Below are 23766 nucleotides of genomic sequence, written 5' to 3' on the forward strand. Positions count from 1 at the left end.
ATGGGCACTCAGTTTACATTTCAGTTGAATTTTTTCATTAGTTCACTCATATCTTTTTCTTTTTTAGGCCCATATTGTCAACACACAAAACACGTTCAACTTGCATCATCAACATAACTCCACTTTCTTCATCTAATCAAGGAAGCTATTTTAATGTGGCATTATCATCACACTATTTTATGTACAATATGTTTATAATTTTATTCACATAGCCACTCATGTTGTTTTATGTTTGGGCAATTCTAAGCATATAACAACATTTTAATCTGTGTTTTAACTGGACTTAATGGTTTATATCATGTTCATGCTGCACCATTTTAAGATTCAAGATTGACAAGACGCCAACACGTCGCGTCACAAGATTTATAGACTTTTCATTAATCAATTTTAACGTGTCCTCGTCTTATTTTCAATGTTTGTATGTGTGACTGAAGATGTCTCATAAGAGGACAAAACATGTATCACGAATATAGTCTAATGAAGTCTTTTCAATAAAGACAATTACAGTATTGTAAAGGTGGAATTATAAATTTAAATTTTCACAAGTTGATACTTTTTGACAATACAGGCTCTAATATGAAATTTATTACATGCAAGGCTAGAGTAGGCAGAGGGAGCATCAGAAAGGAGAGACTACTATTCAGTAGATATGTGTACAGTTTGTTCAGCAGGTTATTTTCATTGAATTAATAGGTAGGCTTGTTTGAGGAGGATGTGTTGTAGCATCTGCAAAGTCACTGTGGGTTAGGTACTGGTAATCCAGGGTACAGTTTTCCACTTAGTCAAATGCTAACTATTAGATTATTTGGAAATCATCCATTGGTAATCATTGGAAGATCATAGTCAGACAAGTTAGAAGTGTCATTCATTCACTCTTACTGTTATATGTCATTGGAGTGTGTTAAAAATGACAGTCACTGAGTGAGTTGGCCGCATGGTTTGGATCATGTAGCTCTGAGCTCACATTCACAAGATGGTAGGATCGAATCCCATCGTCAGTGGCCTTGAAGAGGGTTTTCATTGGTTTCCCATTTTTATGCTAGGCAAATGCTGGGGCTGTGCGCTTTTTAAGACCACGTCCACTGCCTTCTCAATCCTAGCCTTTTCCCAGCCTTGCTTTGCTGTAAACCTTTGATATGTTAGTGTGACATTAAACCACTAGCTAAGAAAAAAGATAATGCCATTGAAGTTTATTTTGGGTTTTGTATGTCCTTCAGCTTTATTTTTGTATAATCTAAATGTGAGCATCCACTCTATAGTGATAATAAAATAACTGTTCAATCAATGTCACACACAACTGATCTGCATTTAGGGCTGTCACCTAGGAGGCAGACTCCCTATCAGTTGTTTACTTACTTTCTTATTAACACAAGCTATCATACATTTGTCTATCTTAAAAAAATATGTCCTTGTTGTTTAGAGAAAGATGCTTCACCACCAGTGATGGATACGGATATTGCATTAAAAGCCGTAAAGGAATTAGAGGAATGGAAGGCGAAACAAGAGGAGTTGTTCAAGGCAGAGGTAATAATATCTTTCATTTATATATTAAAGACAAAAATAGACTTATAAATCGGTAGGCATAGTTGAGGGATATAAAGAAAGATGGTAATTTAAATTTTGGTGATGTTTTTGTGAAGATCTTGTTAAAGAGCGGTGTGGAAGTTTATAAAAAACAGAGATACAGAAAAAAGTATGGTAGAGCCCTGTCTGTCTGGTTAAAATAGGACTGGATCCAATCTTGATGACTAAAAATCTGTATAATCCAGAAAAAAACATTAATGATTTAAATTACACTTCATATACATTTTATTTCTTTTTAGAACACTATTAACAGTACAAAGCAAAAGATGTATAAATATTTAACAATCAATCCAAATACAGTATTGGATTTTGGTGTTGTGTACATCATTTCAGTTATTAACAAATTGAGTTCCAGATTTATTTTTAAGTTCCTGTCTTTAAGAATATTTAAAATCATCTTCTGTTCTTCTTCTTCTTCTTCATCATCCATACCCTTTCCATATTCTGTCTGGGTAGGGTAGTGTACCAAAGCCCTCCACCTTACTTGATCTTTCCACCATTCCTCTTCTAGTACTATATTGCTATCGACTCCTCTATTTGCAATACAGTCCACAACATAGCTCCTTCATCTCATTCGAGGCCGTCCCCTAGGCCTCTTTCCAGTCTCTGTATCCATGAGTGTTCTCTTTGGTATCTCTCTCCTGGCATTCTCATTATGTGTCCAAATCATTTTAACTTTGCTATATCAATCTCTTGTTGAAGTTTACACACTCCACGCTTCTCCTTATTTCCTCATTTTGTATTCTATCTTGTCTTGTCTGTCCCTGTATGCTGTGCAAGAACCTCATTTCAGCTGCTTGTATCTTACTTTGGTTCTGCTCAGTCAACATCCAGGCTGCTGAAGCATAGGTCATTATAGGTTTATAATAGGAGTAGTATAAAACCTTCTTGCCCTTCATTGGCAAATCTTTGTTCCATACAATGTCTCCCACACACTGGTAGAAATTTGCAGACTGCTGTATTCTTAAATCAGTTTCTCCATCCAAGTTTCCATCTTGTGACATCACTCTGCCCAAATATTTAAAAATTTTCACTGCTTCAAGAGGTTTATTTCCTATTTTTATCACTCCCCTGGATTTTCTGTTATCTCTTGTCATGATCAAAGTCTTGCTTTTTGTAGTACTAATCTTCATTCCAAAATTTCTTACCTCCTCATTCCATAAATCCACTTGTGTCTGTACTTCCTCTTCATTCATCATCATCATCGGTTTGCCCTTCCAGCGAACCGGGTAGGGTGTTTGAAAACGAGCGTCTTCCAAAGTTGCCTATTCAAAAACATTTTGTTGTCCAAGACACATTCCCAATTCCATCCTCTCCACGTCTTCCCTCAGTTGATCCATCCATCTTCTTCTTGGTCTTCCAGCTGGTCTTCTACCTGTTATTCTCTTTTCCAAATAAGCACATGGTAACCTTGTGCTATTCTTTCGTTTAACATGCCCAAACCATTTAAGTCTAGATGACCTAAGTCTTTCCTCCATCGATTCATTTAGACCTAGGTTAGATCGGATCTCATCATTTTTCACGTGATCAAGTCGGGTCTTTTGGAAGGCAGTTCTATGAAATTTCATTTCACAGGCTTGAATCCTACTACAATCCTTTGATGTTAGTGTTCCTCTTCATTATCTCCCCAAACTACAATGTCATCAGCAAAGAGCATAGACTTTACTTGCTTGCCCATCATCTTCTTCTTGATATTATGTAGAATTCCATCCATGATGATAATGAAGAGTAAGGGAGACAATACACTTCCCTGTCTTAAGCCTGTCTCACCTCAGAACCATTCAGTTTGACCCACATTGGTTGTAACACAGCTTTCACAATTTTGATACAATGCTATTACCATCTGCATTGTTTCATTCCCAATCTGTGCCTCTGTCAATGTTTTCCATACCAAATTCCTTTGGAACACTGTGATGCAATGTAAATATTGGGTCAAATGTGGACCTGCCTCTTCTGAATCCATACTAGTGTTCTGCCAATTTTGCCCTCTACTCTCTCTTATTCATTTATCCAAGATTCTTTCAAGGATCTTAGCTGTATGAGGTATCAGTGTCACTCCTATGTAATTTTCACATTGCTTCCTGTCTCCTTTCTTGAAAATTGGTATAATAACCCCTTCTGTCCACTCTTTTGGAACATTCTTTTCTCTATACAACCACTGTAGACCAACTGCTCCTGCTGCTATTATAATTTCTATGGTGACCTCATCAATTCCAGCCTCCTTGCCCCATTTTATTCTTTTAGTGGCCCACTCAATCTCTGCCATGGACACCTTGTTTTCCTTATCTTCCATCTGCACTAAATCTGGTTCTTCAATTTCTCCTTGTACCTAGGTATTTTGCATGTTGTAAAGCTGTTCAAAGTATTCTTCCTACCTCTGCAATATATCTTGCTTCTGTGTCATCACTTCCTCCTGTTCATTTTTAATGAAGTTAGCACCTTTACCTGGGTTTTTCTTCTTTTTAACCCACTGGCATATGATCCTTTTGCTTCCGGTTGTGTCTTCTTACAGAGATTCAGTCAGTTTTTGCCCGCATTTCTTTTCCTCTCCTTGAACCACCTTGGAGCACTCCTTCTTGCAGTGCCTGTATTCTGTTGTTCTGTTTCTCAGCCATCTTTTACAAGCTTGTTTCTTCCTTTTAACTATATCTTTCATCCTGTCATTCCACCAGGGCATATCTTGATCTTTCTTCCTTCCTGATACTTTTCCACAGCTCTTTTCTGCAGATTTCACCATGACTGTTTTAAAGTATGCCCATTCTTCTTTGACCAGTCCGAGGTCTTCCTTAGGTATACTTGTTTTAATGTGTGTCTGGAACTCTTCACTTATTTCCTTCTCCTGCAATTTCCACCCCCTTAAGCTGCCTCTGTGGATCAGTGGTAGAGTGTCGGCCTCCGGATCCCAAGATAGCGGGTTCAAACCCGGCAGAGGTAGTCAGATTTTTGATAGGCGGAAAAAAGTCCATTCGACACTCCATGTCGTACGATGTCGGCATGTTAAAGATCTCTGGTGACACATTTGGTGTTTACCCAACAAAATTCATTAAATCTCAGCCATAGACGCCCAAGAGAGTTTCGGTTCACTCGGTCTGCCATCTAGTGGGCCTGGAGTGAAACGGAACGTCAAAATTGATGAACAGACAGCCAGGTGGCGTCAAATTGAAATGTCTGCATATGGTAGCTGAGGCCATATTATTATTATTATTATTATTATTATTATTATTATTATTATTATTATTATTATTATTATTATTATTATTATTCCACACCCTTAGCTTTCTCTCTTTTTTTTTTTTTTTGCTAGTTGCTTTACGTCGCACCGACACAGATAGGTCTTATGGCGACGATGGGATAGGAAAGTCCTAGGAAGTGGAAGGAAGCGGCCGTGGCCTTAATTAAGGTACAGCCCCGGCATTTGCCTGGTGTGAAAATGGGAAACCACGGAAAACCATCTTCAGGGCTGCCGACAATGGGGCTCGAACCCACTATCTCCCGATTCTTAGCTTTCTCTGCCTAATCCCAGTCATCTTTTGTATCTTTCCCACCTTTAACTTAGCTATCACAACTCTGTGATCTCCTTCAAAAGATTCACTTGGGAGGGCTGTTACATCTGCCAACATTTTCCTGTTACCTTTCTCAACCAAAATGTAATCTATCAGAGTTTTGATTTTGTTATCCCAACTATATCTTGTTATCTTCTGGCTATTTTTCTTTCTAAACCATGTGTTACCAATGGTCAGCTCATTTCTTGTACAAAAGTCTACTAAAATATCTCTGGCCTGGTTCCTCTTCCCATGTCCAAATGGACCTATATTCTCTTAAGCTCCTTTTCTTTCCTGACCTACTTGGGATTCATGTCTCCTATGATCACAGCTTGTTTGTCCTGTATATGGCCTTCCAGATATTCAAGGTATTCCTCTAGATCCGTATCTGTATTTCCTTTTGTGGAGCATACCTTTGAATTATATCTGTAACACCAGTTTCAAGTCTCAGTCTGACTTTAATTAATTTGTCATTTATGTAGTAAAAGGTGTATTCTTTCTTTAGTTTCCTCTCACCTTTCCCTACCATTTGGTCTCACTAATTCCCAGCAACGCTATATCTTTGTCAACCATAAAATCTACAATTTCTTCCACTTTAGCGTGAGTGAAATGCCTCGAAGCAAAGGACATGGCAGCCAACGTTACATTTTTTGCACTGTTTTCTGGCAGCTTTACCGCATTGAGCGCACCACACTTGTTTCTCTCTTGTTTCGAGGTAGTGGGATACCCCATCGAAACGGACTTCTGGCAACACGCATGAAGATACTTTCGTATTCGGTCTTCCTGCGTCAGGACGCGTAACGGGATAAGATCGGATATATGACCTAATGATGTACCGTGTAAAGCTGAGAAGGTCTAGGTTTTCCTCTTTGCCCTTTGGGGTCAAACTGAGAAGTTGCCATGCATTGTCCATGGAGACGTTCAGAAGGAATGCAATTAGAGGCCAGTACCATTTCTTATTTTTGATGCTGATACGGTAACAAGATACATTTTGATCCAACTGATAAACGCCCCACCCCATCTGCATATTATACAAAATTATACATGCACTGGCTGAATTACTGTTACGTATTTCTTTTCAGCATTACTCCATCTTCTGGCATGCTCTACCGGCGCTACACCAGACACAGTTGAGGCTACTGTAACAACATTACTATCATTGTAGCATATGAGGGTGTTCTGTGGTGTTAACTGCTGCGATTCTCGTTTTTACGGAGATGAATCTCAGGAAGTGGAGCATTTGCCACTTGATTCTGGTGTACGGTGCCTGTACGTTCATGGCCTTTCTTCTTCAGCTTTTCCAACAGTTGAAGGGATGTAAAATAATGATCAAAGAACAAGCTGAGTTTAGTGCCTTCTGTTTGTTCTGAAATTAGGTCCATAACAACTGAGTCACCTACTCCTAATTCTGGTATTGTGTTTCCAGTAGCCGCTCCTTGGTAAGGTTCTCCTGGAACTAGATACCCGAGAAGTCAATAGAGCCCAGACTTTATACCCAAAACGTATTGGTTTGCCATGAATGTTTTGCTTGGCACCGTGTCTTCCAAAGTAGGGGACCATTGACTCATCCGCAGAAAGATGCGTATCACCAGGATAATGACGTAGCCAGCGTTTGTTTAACATAGTCCAAATGGGACAAATTTTTCTGAAACGATCATTGCAGTTAAGTTTAGAATTTCTTCAAACCGAATGCACGAAATTGCTATGCTTACCCCAACATGAAGTACATCTTCAGCAGTTTCCCAGGACATTCTTGTCCTGGCCATAACATTGTAACCGGAAAGAAACAATATTGCACAGAATAGCCAAAGTTCAGTTTTTTCCAACAAAAAAAGATGCATTACTTTTTTCAACAGAGTACTGAACTGTGCTCTGAATAATATAATCAAGTATTTCATCATCGAAGAATGACTCAAACAATTGCATTGGAGAATATTAATTGTTTAGAAAGTTTGATCGAGTAAACTCTGTGCTTAGCTTGTTCACAATGTCAGTCTTTTCTCCACACTCATTGGTTTGGTTTGGTTTGGTTTGGTTTGGTTTTCACATTATTAGATGTGCTTGGCCCTGCTTGCTGATTAGTTTTTTGTTTTTTACATTTGGGCTGACCGTCATCGGAATAATTTGAAGACCTACACGGTACTGCTTCATCAATAACCTGACATACTTTATTTTCACTCAATAGACCGTCTCTTATATGGATTGTACCATTTTCACTTATTTTTGTACACACTAGTTCTGCACCAGCCTGGAGTTTATTGCCAGAGGGTCTGTTTATATATCCACACGACTCACCATCATCATCATCATCATCATCATCATCACTATCCCTGTCACTATGGAAAGCATTTTCAGGTGGTTCTATGTATATATTAGCATCTAGGATATCTTCTGATTCTTCCAGGATGCTTACGATCCGCTCAACAGTCAATCTGAGAAGAATAAATTAATGAGGCAATCCCGTTCATGTAGAAATTTTGTGCTCTGTTAGACAAAAACAACTCTAAATCAGCCATAAATGAATTTAAAATCTGTTAAAGGCATGTTTCGTTATTACATTTAACACAACAGTCCGATCGTACTTTCAACTGTAACAATATTATAACAAAATATTACTCACTGCGATGGAAGCGTCATGCTCTTGACTGTATACGGAATGATATTTCATACACAGCCACGCGATAAGGCTCAAAACCGAGTGTTTATTGTTTTCGTGCTGTGCAGTAAGTATCGAACAATGAACTCTAAACAATGCACCTCAAAAATATTCTTCCGGTTTACCGATATAACATTGACAATATTCAGATATTAACGTCGATAAATGTTGGCAGTGGGCACATGGGTTAAACAATTTCAAAGAACATGGAAATTTATCAACCATTTTTTCCCTTGATAATTTATTTGAATCTCATATTTATTGTCTTATAAATGAATATTTTACCCAATTTGTCCTCTTGAATTCCAACTTTATCTCCATATTATGATCTTCTCTACTTTGGTTCATGTTTGTGGGTTACTGTAGTCACGTCCTAGTTCGTGAACCATGGGCAACGGCTGAGTGGCCTAGTAAGTGGTCCTGAGAGTCGGGATACCAGTTGCTATGGAATGGGAGTGGGCATCTCGGACATATTCTGAGTCGTGGCCCTCCTTGTGCTCAGGCGGCTAGGACTACACAATTCACCGGTGGTCCATAACCCGTTAGAGGAGAGATCCTCACTTGGACTATGTGCAAGTAGGGCAGCATCCTGCTTCATGAATCGACCGAGCTCAGAACACTTTAAGCAAGCCTCGGACCTATGGGAGTAATGGAGTCCCACTCCCATTTGACAGGCGAGGGACTCCTTGGAAACAACTTGGCGAACAAAATGGAATTCGATGGGGAGCTATCAATATTAATGGGGCTTATGGAAGAAAGAAGGTAGAACTTGCTGAGTCAGCAAAGAGGATGCATCTGGATGTGCTAGGAGTAAGTGATATTCGGGTAAGGGGAGATAAGGAGGAAGAGATAGGAGATTATAAAGTGTACTTGACGGGTGTTAGAAAGGGAAGGGCAGAGTCTGGGGTAGGGCTCTTTATCAGGAATACCATTGCACACAACATAGTTTCTGTTAGGCACGTAAGTGAGCGAATGATGTGGGTAGATTTGTCAGTGGGAGGAATTAGGACAAGAATTGTGTCCGTGTATTCACCATGTGAGGGTGCAGATGAGGATGAAGTTGACAAGTTTTATGAAGCATTGAGTGACATCGTGGTCAGGGTCAACAGCAAGGATAGAATAGTGCTAATGGGCGATTTCAATGTGAGAGTTGGGAATAGAACTGAAGGATGCGAAAGGGTGATTGGTAAATGTGGGGAAGATATGGAAGCTAATGGGAATGGGAAGCGTTTGCTGGACTTCAGTGCTAGTATGGGTTTAGCTGTTACGAATACATTCTTCAAGCATAAGGCTATTCACCGCTACACATGGGAGGCTAGGGGTACCAGATCCATAATAGACTATATCTTAACAGACTTTGAATTCAGGAAATCTTTAAGAATGTACGAGTTTTTCGGGGATTTTTCGATGATACAGACCATTATCTGATCTGTAGTGAACTAAGTATCTCTAGGCCTAGGGTAGAGAAAGTGAAACCTGTCTGCAAACGAATAAGGGTAGAAAATCTCCAGGACGAGGAATTTACACAGAAGTACATGGATATGATTAGTGAGAAGTTTCAAACAGTAGACAGTAAGCAGGTTCAGGATATAGAAAGTGAATGGGTGGCATACAGGGATGCTGTAGTAGAAACAGCAAGGGAATGCGTAGGAACAACTGTGTGTAAAGATGGGAAAAGGCGAACATCTTGGTGGAATGATGAAGTGAGAGCAGCCTGTAAACGTAAAAAGAAGGCTTATCAGAAATGGCTCCAAACAAGGCAGACAGGGATTTGTACGTAGATGAAAGAAACAGAGCGAAACAAATAGTTGTTGAATCCAAAAAGAAGTCGTGGGAAGATTTTGGTAATAACCTGGAAAGGCTAGGTCAAGCAGCAGGGAAACCTTTCTGGACAGTAATAAAGAATCTTAGGAAGGGAGGGAAAAAGGAAATGAACAGAGTTTTGAGTAATTCAGGTGAACTCATAATAGATCCCAGGGAATCACTGGAGAGGTGGAGGGAATATTTTGAACATCTTCTCAATGTAAAAGGAAATCATCATGGTGGTGTTGCAAACAGTCAAGCTCATGGGGAGGAGGAAAATGATGTTGGTGAAATTATGCTTGAGGAAGCGGAAAGGATAGTAAATAAACTCCATTGTCATAAGGCAGCAGGAATAGATGAAATTAGACCTGAAATGGTGAAGTATAGTGGGAAGGCAGGGATGAAATGGCTTCATAGAGTAGTCAAATTAGCGTGGAGTGTTGGTAAGGTACCTTCAGATTGGACAAAAGCAGTAATTGCACCTATCTATAAGCAAGGGAACAGGAAGGATTGCAACAACTATCGAGGTATCTCATTGATTAGTATACCAGGCAAAGTATTCACTGGCATCTTGGCAAGGAGGGTGCGATCAGTCGTTGAGAGGAAGTTGGATGAAAACCAGTGTGGTTTCAGACCACAGAGAGGCTGTCAGGATCAGATTTTCAGTATGCGCCAGGTAATTGAAAAATGCTACGAGAGGAATAGGCAGTTGTGTTTATGTTTCGTAGATCTAGAGAAAGCATATGACAGGGTACCGAGGGAAAAGATGTTCGCTATACTGGGGGACTATGGAATAAAAGGTAGATTATTAAAATCAATCAAAGGCATTTATGTTGACAATTGGGCTTCAGTGAGAATTGATGGTAGAATGAGTTCTTGGTTCAGGGTACTTACAGGAGTTAGACAAGGCTGTAATCTTTCACCTTTGCTGTTTGTAGTTTACATGGATCATATGCTGAAAGGTATAAAATATGGCAGGGAGGGATTCAGTTAGGTGGAAATGTAGTAAGCAGCCTGGCCTGTGCTGACGACTTGGTCTTAATGGCAGACTGTGCCGAAAGCCTGCAGTCTAACATCTTGGAACTTGAAAATAGGTGCAATGAGTATGGTATGAAAATTAGCCTCTCAAAGACTAAATTGATGTCAGTAGGTAAGAAATCCAACAGAATTGAATGTCAGATTGGTGATACAAAGCTAGAACAGGTAGATAATTTCAAGTATTTAGGTTGTGTGTTTTCCCAGGATGGTAATATAGTAAGTGAGATTGAATCAAGGTGTAGTAAAGCTAATGCAGTGAGCTCACAGTTGCGATCAGCAGTATTCTGTAAGAAGGAAGTCAGCTCCCAGACGAAACTATCTTAACATCGGTCTGTTTTCAGACCAACTTTGCTTTATGGGAGCGAAAGCTGGGTGGACTCAGGATATCTTATTCATAAGTTAGAAGTAACAGACATGAAAGTAGCAAGAATGATTGCTGGTACAAAGAGGTGGGAACAATGGCAGGAGGGAACTTGGAATGAGGAGATAAAGGCTAATTTAGGAATGAACTCGATTGATGAAGCTGTACGCATAAACCGGCTTCGGTGGTGGGGTCATGTGAGGCGAATGGAGGAGGATAGGTTACCTAGGAGAATAATGGACTCTGTTATGGAGGGTAAGAGAAGTAGAGGGAGACCAAGACGACGATGGTTAGACTCTGTTTCTAACGATTTAAAGATAAGAGGTATAGAACTAAATGAGGCCACAACACTAGTTGCAAATCAAGGATTGTGGCGACGTTTAGTAAATTCTCAGAGGCTTGCAGACTGAACGCTGAAAGGCATAACAGTCTATAATGATAATGTATGTATGTATGTATGTACTGTACCGGGAACACCGCTACGACAGAAGTCCGAAGTATGTTTGTTGAACTTCGCGCGAGATGGAAGGTAGGCAGCCCGCCGAACGCAGTGACGTACCCAGTGAGTGACGTGGCCGTCGTAAGCCAGCTATTCGTGCCATATATGGTAATGTTCCAGCTCATCCTCAAAAATACATTTTGAGCTATTTTATCGCTATTTTGACACTGCCATCTTAAAAGCCTTTACAATGGACATCATCTGTTAATATTTCAAGAAAATCCACCGAGTATTATAGAAGTTATAAGGGTAGATAGTACCTGAGTTCTAGACACTTCCATGCGAACGTGTATAAAAGGAGGACCACCCGACCTACGAATTCAGTGTCTGTCACTCCGCCGTCTCTGTGACACGGGTGATAGGAGAAGTATTGTGTGTGTTGAACTTCTAGTCGACAGTCTGCGAAATCCAAGTTCGGTATTTTCTCTAAGTGTTGTATCAGGACTTTATCATATTCTTGAAGTGCCTGAATGGGACTTTATTTTTTGCGAGCATCGTATTGGAACTTTGTCATATTTCACATTGGAACTTTGTTTTTTTTTCGTCTGTCGTGATTAGACTTTGATATTTTCTTAAAGTGCCATATAAGAACTTCGTTTTTTTTTTTTTTTTGAAGCGTCTCATTAGAACTTAGTTATTTTCGCCAAGTGTCGCGATAAGACTTTATTATTTTCTTAAGGTGACATACTGGAACATTGTCATCGAAACTTTATTTTCTTCGAGTGTCGTGTTGGGACTTTAATATTTCGACACGTTGGAACTTTATTTTCTTCGAGTGTCGTGTTGGGACTTTAATATTTTGGCACATTGGAACTTTGTTATTTCTACACATTGGAACTTTGTTTTTTTTTGAAGTGCCACATAGGGACTTACTTATTCGACGACGATTGAAAGGACTTTGAATTTTCACGAGTGTTGTGTACCGCATTGAACTTACGTTTCGAACTTATATTTTTGAATCAATCTCTGGAACATTGAAATTTTCCGAGCGTGTAGAATGAACTTGTGCCCTACCAACATAAACTTTCGTGTGAACGATGTGACTTGTTTTCTCAAGTGCCTCATTGAATTTACGCCTTGTAAAGACTATGAAACTTAGGGGACATTCAACATTACGTTTAATTGTGAAATATGCAATGCTTTTCAAGTGCTGCACAGGGACTTATGTTTTGATTCTTAAAGACTGTGACAATTCAGAATACGCGTATCGCATTTCCAGAAAGCCTAGAACTTTCCAGTATTTTGAGTGATCCATAATTTATGAAGTCAGACTTTTTCTTTCAAATATTATTTTCTTTAATGGCTATTCACTTCGCCTATTAATGCAACAGGACAGTTTCCGAGTGCTACTTATTCAGTTCATTGCCAATATGTTTTAAATCTTCAGAACTATGCATGTAGGACTGCAGTGACAGTAATCCTCTAGAACATTCTGACTTACAGTGAGCTTGCATTATGAACTTACATTTCTACCAGTACTTGTTCTTCGAGTGATTATTCCAGAACGTTTTGATTTAATATCTAGAGTGCAGTAACCATAGTTAGAAGGTCATATCTGTTCAGACAGTGCCCCGAATGTGTGGAGTGCCGTGCAGGAAATTCAAGTGTGAATTACGTCTCGAATCGAACCCAGGAACGTGTGCCAATCTTCGAGACATTCCAGAACGTCGGGACATTCCAGAACGTCGAGACATTTCCAGAACCTCCAAACATTCCAGAACTCCTCATCCGAGCAGGTATGGTCCCTGCCCAGTCGATGTCCAGCACCATCCCAGGACTTGGAGGTACCAACCAGCCACGACACTTCCACGCTGCTGTACGAAGGTGATATGAACTTGCTTTTGATGATCAATAAACTCAGTTTACCAAAATAATCTCTCAAATTGATAACTATACCTCTCTCTGTACCAGCTCCAATGATAAAGCCACTCCCTAGGTTAAGAATCATGCTCATTCATTTAATATCAAGCGCCTTAAAGATATGAACACATTTTTACGGGTACAGTACTTTTGAAAGCCCTGCTCAAGCTTATTCGTCTACTAATATTATTCCATGCCATCTCTCCACTGACATTTCGAAACATACCACATAGTTCTCAGTTATAAAGGTTGGATGTTTCCACGTAATCAATACTATATATAATGATAAAAGATATATCTTCTTCTTCTTCTTCTTTCTGATACGTTTCTGCTTATGCAGGTCGTTCATAGAGCCTCTTCCAATCTTCTGTTATTTCTCACATTCTATCGTTCATCACTGTCTGCCACTGTTGTCCTCTCCGATTTACGTTATCCTCCACCTGATTCCTCCATCTTGTGTGTGGTCTTCCAATTGATCTTCTTCCAGATTCTGTCCACTACAGAGCTCTACTTGGTAATCTTTCTTGTCCCATTCTTTTGTTGTGACCAAACCATTTCAGCCTAAACTCTCCATAGTTTCTTTCAGAGGATTGATCTGTAGCGTGTTTCGTATGGTTTCATTTTTTATCTTGTCCCTCCTTGTTTTACCCAAGATCTCTTACAGAATGTATATCTCTGTTGCTTGTAATCTACTCAGATCATTTTTGTCTAAGTCCAACATTCTGCTCCATGGGTCAATATTGGCAAATAATACAATTTATTTATCATGATTTTCACTTTGGTAAGTACTTTCCAATTTCTAATTATGTCTGATACACAGTATTAAAATATTGAGCAATTTCCTATCCTCTCCGAAATTTCTTCCTTGATTTTTCTTTTCCCAGTTAGCTTACTTCCTAGGTATTTAAAAAGCATCTGCTTCTTTAAGAAATTTTCCATTACACCTAACATCCTTCTTTTTTTTTTTTTTTCTACAGATTTTCATTACCTCACTTTTCATTAAACTTATTTCCATGCCTGCTTCTTCAATTGCCCTCTGCCGGGTATTTAGTTATTCTTCCAACTTTTGTTCATTTTCTTCCCATATCATTACATAATCTGCATGTGCTATGACTTTCATATCATTTGCTGTTGACCCTTGGCAAACTTTCCTCATAATGTTGTCCATCACTGTATTAAAGAGCACTGGTGCAAGTACACTTCCTTATCAAACTCCTCTCTGTTCTAAACCATTCTGATTTTTTGCCATCTATTATAACACCGTTCAGACATTTGTTATACATGTTTCTAATTCTGAATTGTATTTCTCTTGACAATTCCATTCTATTCAGCCCTTGCTATATCTCTTCTCTTTTAACCATGTCATAAGCCTTTTGTATATCTATGAATGCAACTGCGATGTCTTTCCCAAATTCCCGTTTCTTTTTTACTACTCGTCTAGCTATAAATATGGCAACAATAGTTGATCTTCCAGGTCTAAATCCTTGTTCTTCTCTTAATTGTGAATCTATCTTGTTCTTGACTTTTTGTAAGATTATTTTTTAATAAATCTTCACGCAATGAAACAGTAATGCTATTCCTCTGTAGTTCTCACAAAGTGCCTTATTACTTAAAAAAAAAATAGGTACAATAATTGCCCTTGTCCAATCATCGGGAATCTCTCCATCAGTCCATACTATCTTCATTGTTTTTATTAATACATCTTCCCCCATGCGGAGGACAAAATATGTCGACTACACAGTATTTTGTCTTCTAAGTTACTGTTGAGTTTGCTAGTGTGCCAGATAGAAATAACCACCACAAGGCTCAGGAATAAATTTGCAATGAATTTGCGATATGGCATGATGTATGGTTCTTCAAATGTTATATAGATGATTGCGGAGTATGGTCACTGAACCTCGTATTGCGGCGATAGCGATGCCATGAAGTCGTGTCAAGTTGAGACCGAGAGAATCCCATAGCTGTACAAGAAATGTAGGGATTGTGCTTCGAGCTCCGATCATGAGTCCATGGACGGAAATATTGTCTAGGTGATATTTATCTTTATAGTAGTTTACAGTTGGCTGGTAAATTGACTTCTTTTCAGTGTCCACCTCTTCGGCCTGGCCAACGTGCGACTCAAAGCGTATTGTGGGATCTAAGATTAGTCCTTGCTTGCTAGCTGGTTGAAAGGCTATCATGTCAATACGCCTGCTACTCCCGTCGGTAGCTAGGCCAGAGACCTCTTCGTGCATCGCGAAACCGTGATCCCTCAGCGAGGTCGCAATCATGTGTTGTATTGTATGATGGCAGGAATTTCTCAATACCTCCCCGTGAGGACAGGCTCCGAGGACATGGGCAAGAGTTTCGTGCTCTCTGTGTCAACACCGACAGAGGGTGTTTCCTGGGACCTTCTCAGCACGGAGCGAACGGTGCACACATTCGCTGTCATCTTGATGGCTTTTCTCCATTCTGCACAGGATAAGCCTCGGTGGTCTCTTATCCATTTGTTCCCTGGCGTGTATTCCTGCAAGAGTCCAACGCCCTTTCCTTTGTGTGGCAACTTCGTCCATAACTGAACTTCTCTGTCTCGTAGTATCTGTCGGACCTTCATTACATTGGGAAGATGGCTACTTTTGGACATAACTTGATCATTCATTTCTATGCCTAGATCTTGCAAACAAATTGTATGTTCTTGCTCCAAGTTTCTAGTTGCGTTAATGTAGCCATTATTTGCAAGTGATAATTTATTACAGATGTTAATATGCTGTAGTTTGGCTTCCCAAGTGGCGCGAAACAAACCGAGGCCTCTATACTTCCTTTCGGTGAACACCATGTGATCCGAAACGTCTGCTGGTAGTTGTAATAATTATTTAGTTCCATTCTTTAATATTTTATCTGCATCTGATAGAAAAGTTTGAGGTATCTTGTTTGGGGGAGTAACTTCAAGTGGGTAAATCGGAGTAGCTGATATTGAACTATTTAAAATTGAAAATTTCTGGTCAGATTGCAGCAATGGTGAGCTAACAAGGGTATCAATCTTGTTTCGCGTCTTATCAGGTATGACTTGTGGATCCAGTTTAAGTTCATTCATGAAATTCACACCTAAGTAACAAATCGTACTTCCGTTGTACTGTGATTTAATTTCTATTCCAGGAGCTTTGCCATTTTTCATTTCTAATACAACTTTTTCCGCATCCGACATTTGTAGATCTTCTCTTCCTATTTCATGTGATTGTTTATTCATCCCTTCCACTGTAATGGTGATATTTATTTTATCTTCATCTATTTCCTTGGCTTCATTTGTTTCATTTTGTCCTTCATATAGATTTTGGAAGTATTGTTTCCATACTTTCAAAACTAGTTCTTCCCATACAGGTTTTCTGTCTTTGTTGATGACTTTTGATATATTTTCTTTTTGCTTTCTTCTGTTACCTAATATGCGGTATAATATTTTCTTGTCGTTCTTATAATTCTCTTCTATCTCCGTAAATTTTTCCCAGGACATCTTTTTAGCCAATGTTATCATTTTCCTTGCTGCTCTGCTTAGTCGTTTCCATTTGTCTCTATTGCGTTCCATTCTGTTTCTGAACCATTCATTCCACGCATCATTCTTCTTCTTGACTGCATCTGCAAATTCTCTCATTCCACCATGGAGTTTCTTTGTGTTTGACTTTGTTGATGTCCTTCCACAAGTTGCTTCTGCTGCTTTGACTAAAGCCTGTTTGAAACTTTTCCATTCTTCCTCAACATTCTTCCTCTCATCTTTAGGAAGGTGAGTTTTAATCTCTTCCTTGTATACCTCTTGGATTTCTTTTAGTTTCCAGAATTTGATTTTTGCCTCCCGTATTTACCCCTTCTGAATTTCAACAATGTCCCCACCAATAGTGTGTAACCACCGTCAAGATGAGTGCTTGGTATCACTTTCTCATCTGTTAAGCATCTTCTGATTTCTTCCATTATAACAGGGCCTCTCAAATGCCCAAAATTTCACGTGTGCATACAGCGGCACAAAGTTCCTGTGCACAGTGCATCGGTTCCGCTCGGCTCGGCTCGGATCAACGCTTTGTCTCTGGGCTACTCGACTAAGCTTGGCTCAACTTGGCTCGGGTTTGGAGTGCTACAGAGCAAGTTGAAGAAGAGGGAGACAGGGAGAGCGAGCGAGACAGGTGTGGGGATCTGCACTCTGGTCAACCAAGCGAAGTTGTCTTTTGCACCGAGCACAGTGCATGCACCCTCAGAGGCCCTGCGTTATAATTATATAATCAGTTATGGATTTCTGTTGCAATTTCCAACTGTATCTAGTAATCTTGTGACTATCCCTGTTCTTATACCATCCATTACCAATGATCCATTTATTTCTCAGACACATGTCTAATAACATCTCCCCTTTATCATTTCTGTGATCTTCTCCGTGGCTTCCTATAAACTGTTTCATATCCTCCTCTATCATTCCCAACTCTAACACTTAAGTCTCCTAAAATCACAGTCTTGTTAGATGTTACAGCATCCTCCAGTTTAGTGATAAACTCTTCCTTTTCATCTATTTCACAACTTATATGAGGAGCATAAACCTGAATTATATCAAGGATATTTCTTTCCTTCATGAACTGAACTTTAATTATTCTGTCGCAAACATAATCTACATTGAGTATTTTGTTGGCCAGTTCTTTAGCCACTATTATTGCAACACCATTTCTTCTTTTGTCTCTTTCTGACCACCACATTTTATATCCCCTCTCCAGCATCTTACTACAACTCCCTTTTTTTCTTATTTCACTTAGTCCCATTATTGGTATGTTTCTGTCATTATCCATGTGATTTCTTGAATTCCTACATCCTTTTCTATGGATACTACATTAATAGCCCCAATTCTTATATTTTTCTTTGAACAGATTTGTCTATCATCGGAGCCATTTTGGTTTTCATACCTGACAAATCTGCAGAAAGGCTTTGTCACTTTTGGTATTGGTTTTATATTCGATCCGAGGCTCGTTTGATTGTTGAAAGCGATGTTAATGTGCTACAACTGGCTTGCCACGCCTATCATGGATCTCTGCGTAAATATTTTGTTATGCACTAGCTGGTCGGTGCCTGACATGCATTTCCTCATATCAGTAAGGTTTATGGTTTACCCGCCAATACTCGGGAGGCTAATTGAAGTGGTTACCCACTGGGCGGTGGGGTCGCCACATCCCTACGCCTATAAAGATATGTTTTTATTCGAAGCCAACTTTCAACCTATTAGGTCGTGTTACATACATTTAGTACGTGTTGAAGAGATGTTAAGTACAGAACAAAAATGGCCAACCGGACACCAGTTGGATCCGAACCCACAACAGGGATCCTCGTACAAACATGTGTGAACAATGCCAGGAGGGTACACGGAATGAGGAGGAATAGGAGTAATAGGAATGAACTTGATGGATGAAGCTGTATACATAAACTGGCTTTGGTGGTGGGGTCATGTGAGGGGAATAGAGGAGGATAGGTTACCTAGGAAAATAATGGACTCTGTTATGGAGGGTAAGAGAAATATACAGAGACAAAGATGACGATGGTTAGACTCAGTTTCTAACAATCGGATCCCACTGGTGTCCAGTTGGCCATATTTGTTCTGTACTTAACATCTCTTCAACACGTACTAAATGTACGTAACACGACCTAATAGGTTGAAAGTCGGTTTCGATTACAATGCGGTCATGAAAATTAAATATTCATATGTTTTTATGTTTAAAAAAATACATTACAGGACTAGTTTCAAAATAGATCATCTTCATCTGATACATCATACTATTAATCAAATCAAATCAAAATCTCTTTATTTGCAAATGAAGTGTCTACCTCGGTGGCAAATGGTTCACCAAAATACATTATTGTCAAGCACTAAATTTTAAATTAACAAGAGAAGAAAAATTTTTTTCTAGAATACAATAATATATAATTTATACTAACAATTTTTTTCTATTAAACAAACAGATCATCCTTAATAAATTTATATTGTTTACAAAATTCTACTTATAATATCTCCTATACTTACAAACATAGTCAACTCATATACAGTATGTGGAATTACTTCAAATAATACTATGCAACTGGTCATCATCATCATCATCATCATCCTAAACCATCTCCAGTTTCCCGGGTGTGGTATATGACCCTCCTCCATCTCATCCTGTCCTTGTACCATTCTTCCTCCACCAACTTGTCCCAATCATGACCTCTCAGCAGTACATCGCTCTTAACTAAATCTATCCATTTCCTTCGTGGCCTTCCCACGGGTCGTCTTCTTTCTACCTTTCTGTCAAATTCCTTCCTTGCAGTTCTGTTTACTGGCATCCTCTTCATGTGACCAAACCACTCCAGTCTTGATATCTGAATCTTATCAAGGAGACAATCATCTATTCCTACTTCTTCTCTAATTTTCTCATTCCTGGTTTTCTGGATCATAGTGCGTAGGAATTTCATTTCAGCTGCCTGAAGTTTGGAATTATCTCTATTGGTTAGCGTTGTGGTTTCGAGACTGTATGTAAGAATTGGTGTATAATAGGACTTGTACAATGTCATTTTGTTTTCATGGGTATTTGCTCATCCCACAGCAGGTGTCTTACCTGGTGGTAAAATTGTGTTGCCTTATTGATTCGATTGTTCACCTCATGTTTTGCCAGATTGTCATTTGATATAACGCTACCCAAGTATTTGAAAACTGGAACGCTGTCCAGTTGAGCTTCATTTAACATGACTATTGGTTCTGCTCCTTCCCCATACACTTTCATCACCACCGTCTTGGTCTTGCTGATGTTTAAACCATATTTCTTAAACTCCTCATTCCAGCTTTGTATTCTCTCTCCCAATTCCTCTTCTGAGTCACTCCAGATCGCAACATGATCTGCAAATGTGAAGGCTTTGATATCTCCATGTTCTTTCCTTTTAATAGATTTCATTACTACATCCATTACAATAATAAATAGAAGTGGTGACAGTGAGCTGCCCTGCTGCACTCCTCTCTTTGTTTCAAACCAGTCCGACAAATCACATCCTACTTGAATACAGCTTCTGTTCCCACTATACAACATTTTCACTTTGTCTATGAGGCTGTCTCGCACTTGAAGTTCTTTCATGCATTGCCAAATTATTTCCCTTGGTACACTATCGTATGCTTTCTCAATGTCCAAAAATATTAGAAATAAAGGCTTGTTCTTCTCCCAGTATTTTTCCATTAGCATCCTGATTGCAAATATAAGGTCTGTAGTTGACCTTCCTGGTCTGAAACCATACTGCTCTTCTTCCAAAATTGGTTCAACAATATCTCTGATTCTGGTCTCTATTATTTTTTCCAATATTTTCAGGACATGAGACAGTAGTGTGATACCACGGTAATTAATACATTTTCGTCGGCTTCCTTTCTTGAACAGAGGTACAATGATGCCCATCTTCCAGTCCTCAGGAATAGTATTTTCCTCCCATATCTTGTTGAGCAGTCTATAGAGCCATTGGATTCCTGGAACTCCCGCTGCTTTCAGCATATCTGCACTTAGTTCATCTATGCCCACTGCCTTTCCTTTCTTCATGCTCTTGAGCGCATTTTCAACCTCAAGCCATGTAATTGGTGGTTCAGTTGTGGTTCCTCGACTTGGCTCTCCTCTATCCGTTGTTATGTTTTCTGTATCTCCATTCAGCAGCTTTTCGAAATAGATCTTGAGTTCTTGTTTAATTTCTCCCTCGTCTTGTGCCAGAGTTCCATCATCACGTTCTATTGCTTTTATGGTCTCTTGATCCCTTCGCTTGTTTTTCACTACTCTGTATAGCAATTTTATATTTCCTCTACTGTCCTCTTCCAGTTTGTCTGCAAACTCATTCCATTCCTCTTTTTCTTCCCTTACAATGTTCTTTACAGCAAGTTTCTTGTTCCTGTATACTCCTTGAAGTCTTTGTATTTCTTGTTCATTTCGTTCTTGTCCCTGTTTTTGTTTTTCCTTGTCCAGTGCCTTCTTTATTTGGTTTCTTTCTTTCACCGCTGTTTTCACTCTATCATTCCACCATGGTGTCTCCGTTTTTCTTTTGATAGAACTTGTAACTCCACATAGGTTTTTGGCTTCTCCCACAAAGGTGTCTTTGAAGGCCTTCCATTCTTCATTAACGCTGGTTACTTCACACTTCGGCAAACTCTGTTGAATCCTTAGTTTGTATTCTTCCTTTATTTGGACTTCTTGCAACTTCCAAGTTTTACCCCTTGGTTTTTTCATAATAAGTTTCTGCGTTTCATTTGCCTTATGTTTGAAGTCTACTATCAACAATCTGTGGTCACTGTCCATGCTTTCACCAGGGATGACCTTTACATCTGTGATGTACCTGCCACCATCTTTATTTGTGATTACGTAGTCAATCAATGTTCTATACTGGCCATCCCAACTGTACCTTGTTATTCTGTGACTGTCTCTTTTTTTGAAGAATGTATTTTTGATTATAAGATCATTTCTTCTGCACAGATCTAATAGTTGTTCTCCTTCTGGGTTCCTTTGTCCAAATCCATGTGGACCAGTGATGTTCTCGTACCCAAGTCTGTCTACCCCAACTTGTGCATTTATATCTCCAATAATAATAACATTTTCCTCATTAACTGTATCTTCCAGGTCTTGCCGAAATTTCTCTTTGTCTTCCTCACTGCAGCCTGTCTGCGGGGCATACGCTTGTATGATGGTGTACTTAGTGTTCTCCAGTTTCATGAACATTTTAATGATTCTATCACTTTTGCAGATAACTTCACCTGTAGCACCAGTCCTTTCGTTAATTAAGAATCCAACACCATTTTTCGCTACCTTCTCCTGTCCACTCCAGTATAATTTATAACCTCCACGAAGTGTCTTACTTCCAATCCCTTTCCATTTGGTCTCACTTAATCCCAATATTGATATTTTTCTTCTATCCATCATGTCTAGGAGTTCTTCTAACTTTCCATTTAATGATAGAATGTTCATAGTTCCAATTCGGTATTTGGGTCTCTTTTTTATTTGGGGTTTCCTTTCAGAACATTGTATATCATCAGCCTTACGGTCATCATACTTTACAATTGTCTGAGAGGACGTGTCAGTCCGGTCTATAATATTCTTTCCGAGGCTCTTTTTCTTATTGAAAGCAACTGTACTCATTACTCTCCTGCTGACTTGTTAGGCCTAACGCATAAGAGGATTTTCTTTCAGCGTTTACTCCCTTAGCCTTTGAGGATGCCTTCCTCGTCCTACAAGGCAGTAGGTTCCATCTGTACACCCCACAAGGATGGGTTGTCTCTTCCGCCATCTCCGCCGTACCGAAGTCCATCTTCTCCGCCGTAGATGCCGTTGAGGTCTTCACCCTTAACCCAGGGCAAGGGCCCTCCATATTTATGACCCCTGGAGAGAGGGTGTCCCAGTATTTTAAAACTCCCAGGAATTGGGCTACCTGTTGGTCCGCGGGTTGTATTGGTTATTTCAACCAGCCCTACATACTGTAGGGGCCCCCTATCCGCCACCTGGGGACGCGCTCTGTAGGGGTCAGGTTCCCCTGGTTACTTATTGGAAGTTAACCCCACCCACAAGGAGTAAGGTATAAGATTAAAATTTACATTGCATTTATTTACTTTTTTTTTTTTTTAAACCCATTGTGGAACCTAAGTAGCAGAACGACTTGCTGCGTCTTAACCAGAGCCCCCTTTTGCCACCACTTTTCAGAGTTCCTGAAGGGCCTTCACAGCTACCGTAGCGGTCCCAGGGCCCTCGAAGTCCCCACTGTACTTCACCCCTGCAGGCAGTCCCCTATTGGACCTATTCCTTCAATTACCTCAGTTTTATTATCTAAAATAGCATTCACTATTATTAAAATGTCACTCTTCTCATCTTAAAAATTCATTTTCCTAACACTACTCTTTTGTAGGAAATCACCCAGAACAAATCATGCTGCTTTCCTTTGGATCTTTTCTAGTTCTCATATCAAGTAATTTGGGGGTCCAATACATTGGAACCATACTCTAATTGGGGTCTTACCAGAGACTTACAGTATACACCCTCTCCTTTACATCCTTACTACAGCCCCTAAATACTCTCATAACCATGTGAAGAGATCTTTAACCTTTCTTAACAACCTTGTCTATATGATTACTCCAATGAAGATCATTCCTTACATTAACACGTAGGTACTTTCACCCCATCAACCCAGTAATTAAAAACTGAGAGGACTTTTCCTCTTGGTGAAACTTACAACTTGACTTTTCATCCCATTTACCATCATACCATTGTCTACTGTCCATCTCACAACATGCGGGCTGAGTGGCTCAGATGGTTGAAGTGCTGGCCTTCTGACTCCAACTTGGTCCATTGGTATATGAAGGTGCTCAAATATGTGAGCCTCGTGTTGGTAAATTTACTGCCACATAAAATAACTCCTGTGGGACTAAATTCCAGCAACTTGG

General features: G+C 39.5%; 1 protein-coding gene across 1 annotated transcript in view; it reads left to right on the forward strand.

Annotated features, from left to right (window-relative positions):
* The window catches only part of LOC136858625 (centrosomal protein of 120 kDa), a 453009-nt gene that overhangs the window by 297258 nt on the left and 131985 nt on the right, over positions 1–23766 (forward strand). Inside the window, exon 9 of the mRNA XM_068228779.1 lies at positions 1421–1524. Within this exon, the coding sequence (XP_068084880.1) occupies positions 1421–1524 (104 nt within the window). The remainder of the gene's footprint in view (positions 1–1420; positions 1525–23766) is intronic.

The sequence above is a fragment of the Anabrus simplex genome, chromosome 1 (genome assembly GCF_040414725.1).
Source record: "Anabrus simplex isolate iqAnaSimp1 chromosome 1, ASM4041472v1, whole genome shotgun sequence".
NCBI lineage: Eukaryota > Metazoa > Arthropoda > Insecta > Orthoptera > Tettigoniidae > Anabrus > Anabrus simplex.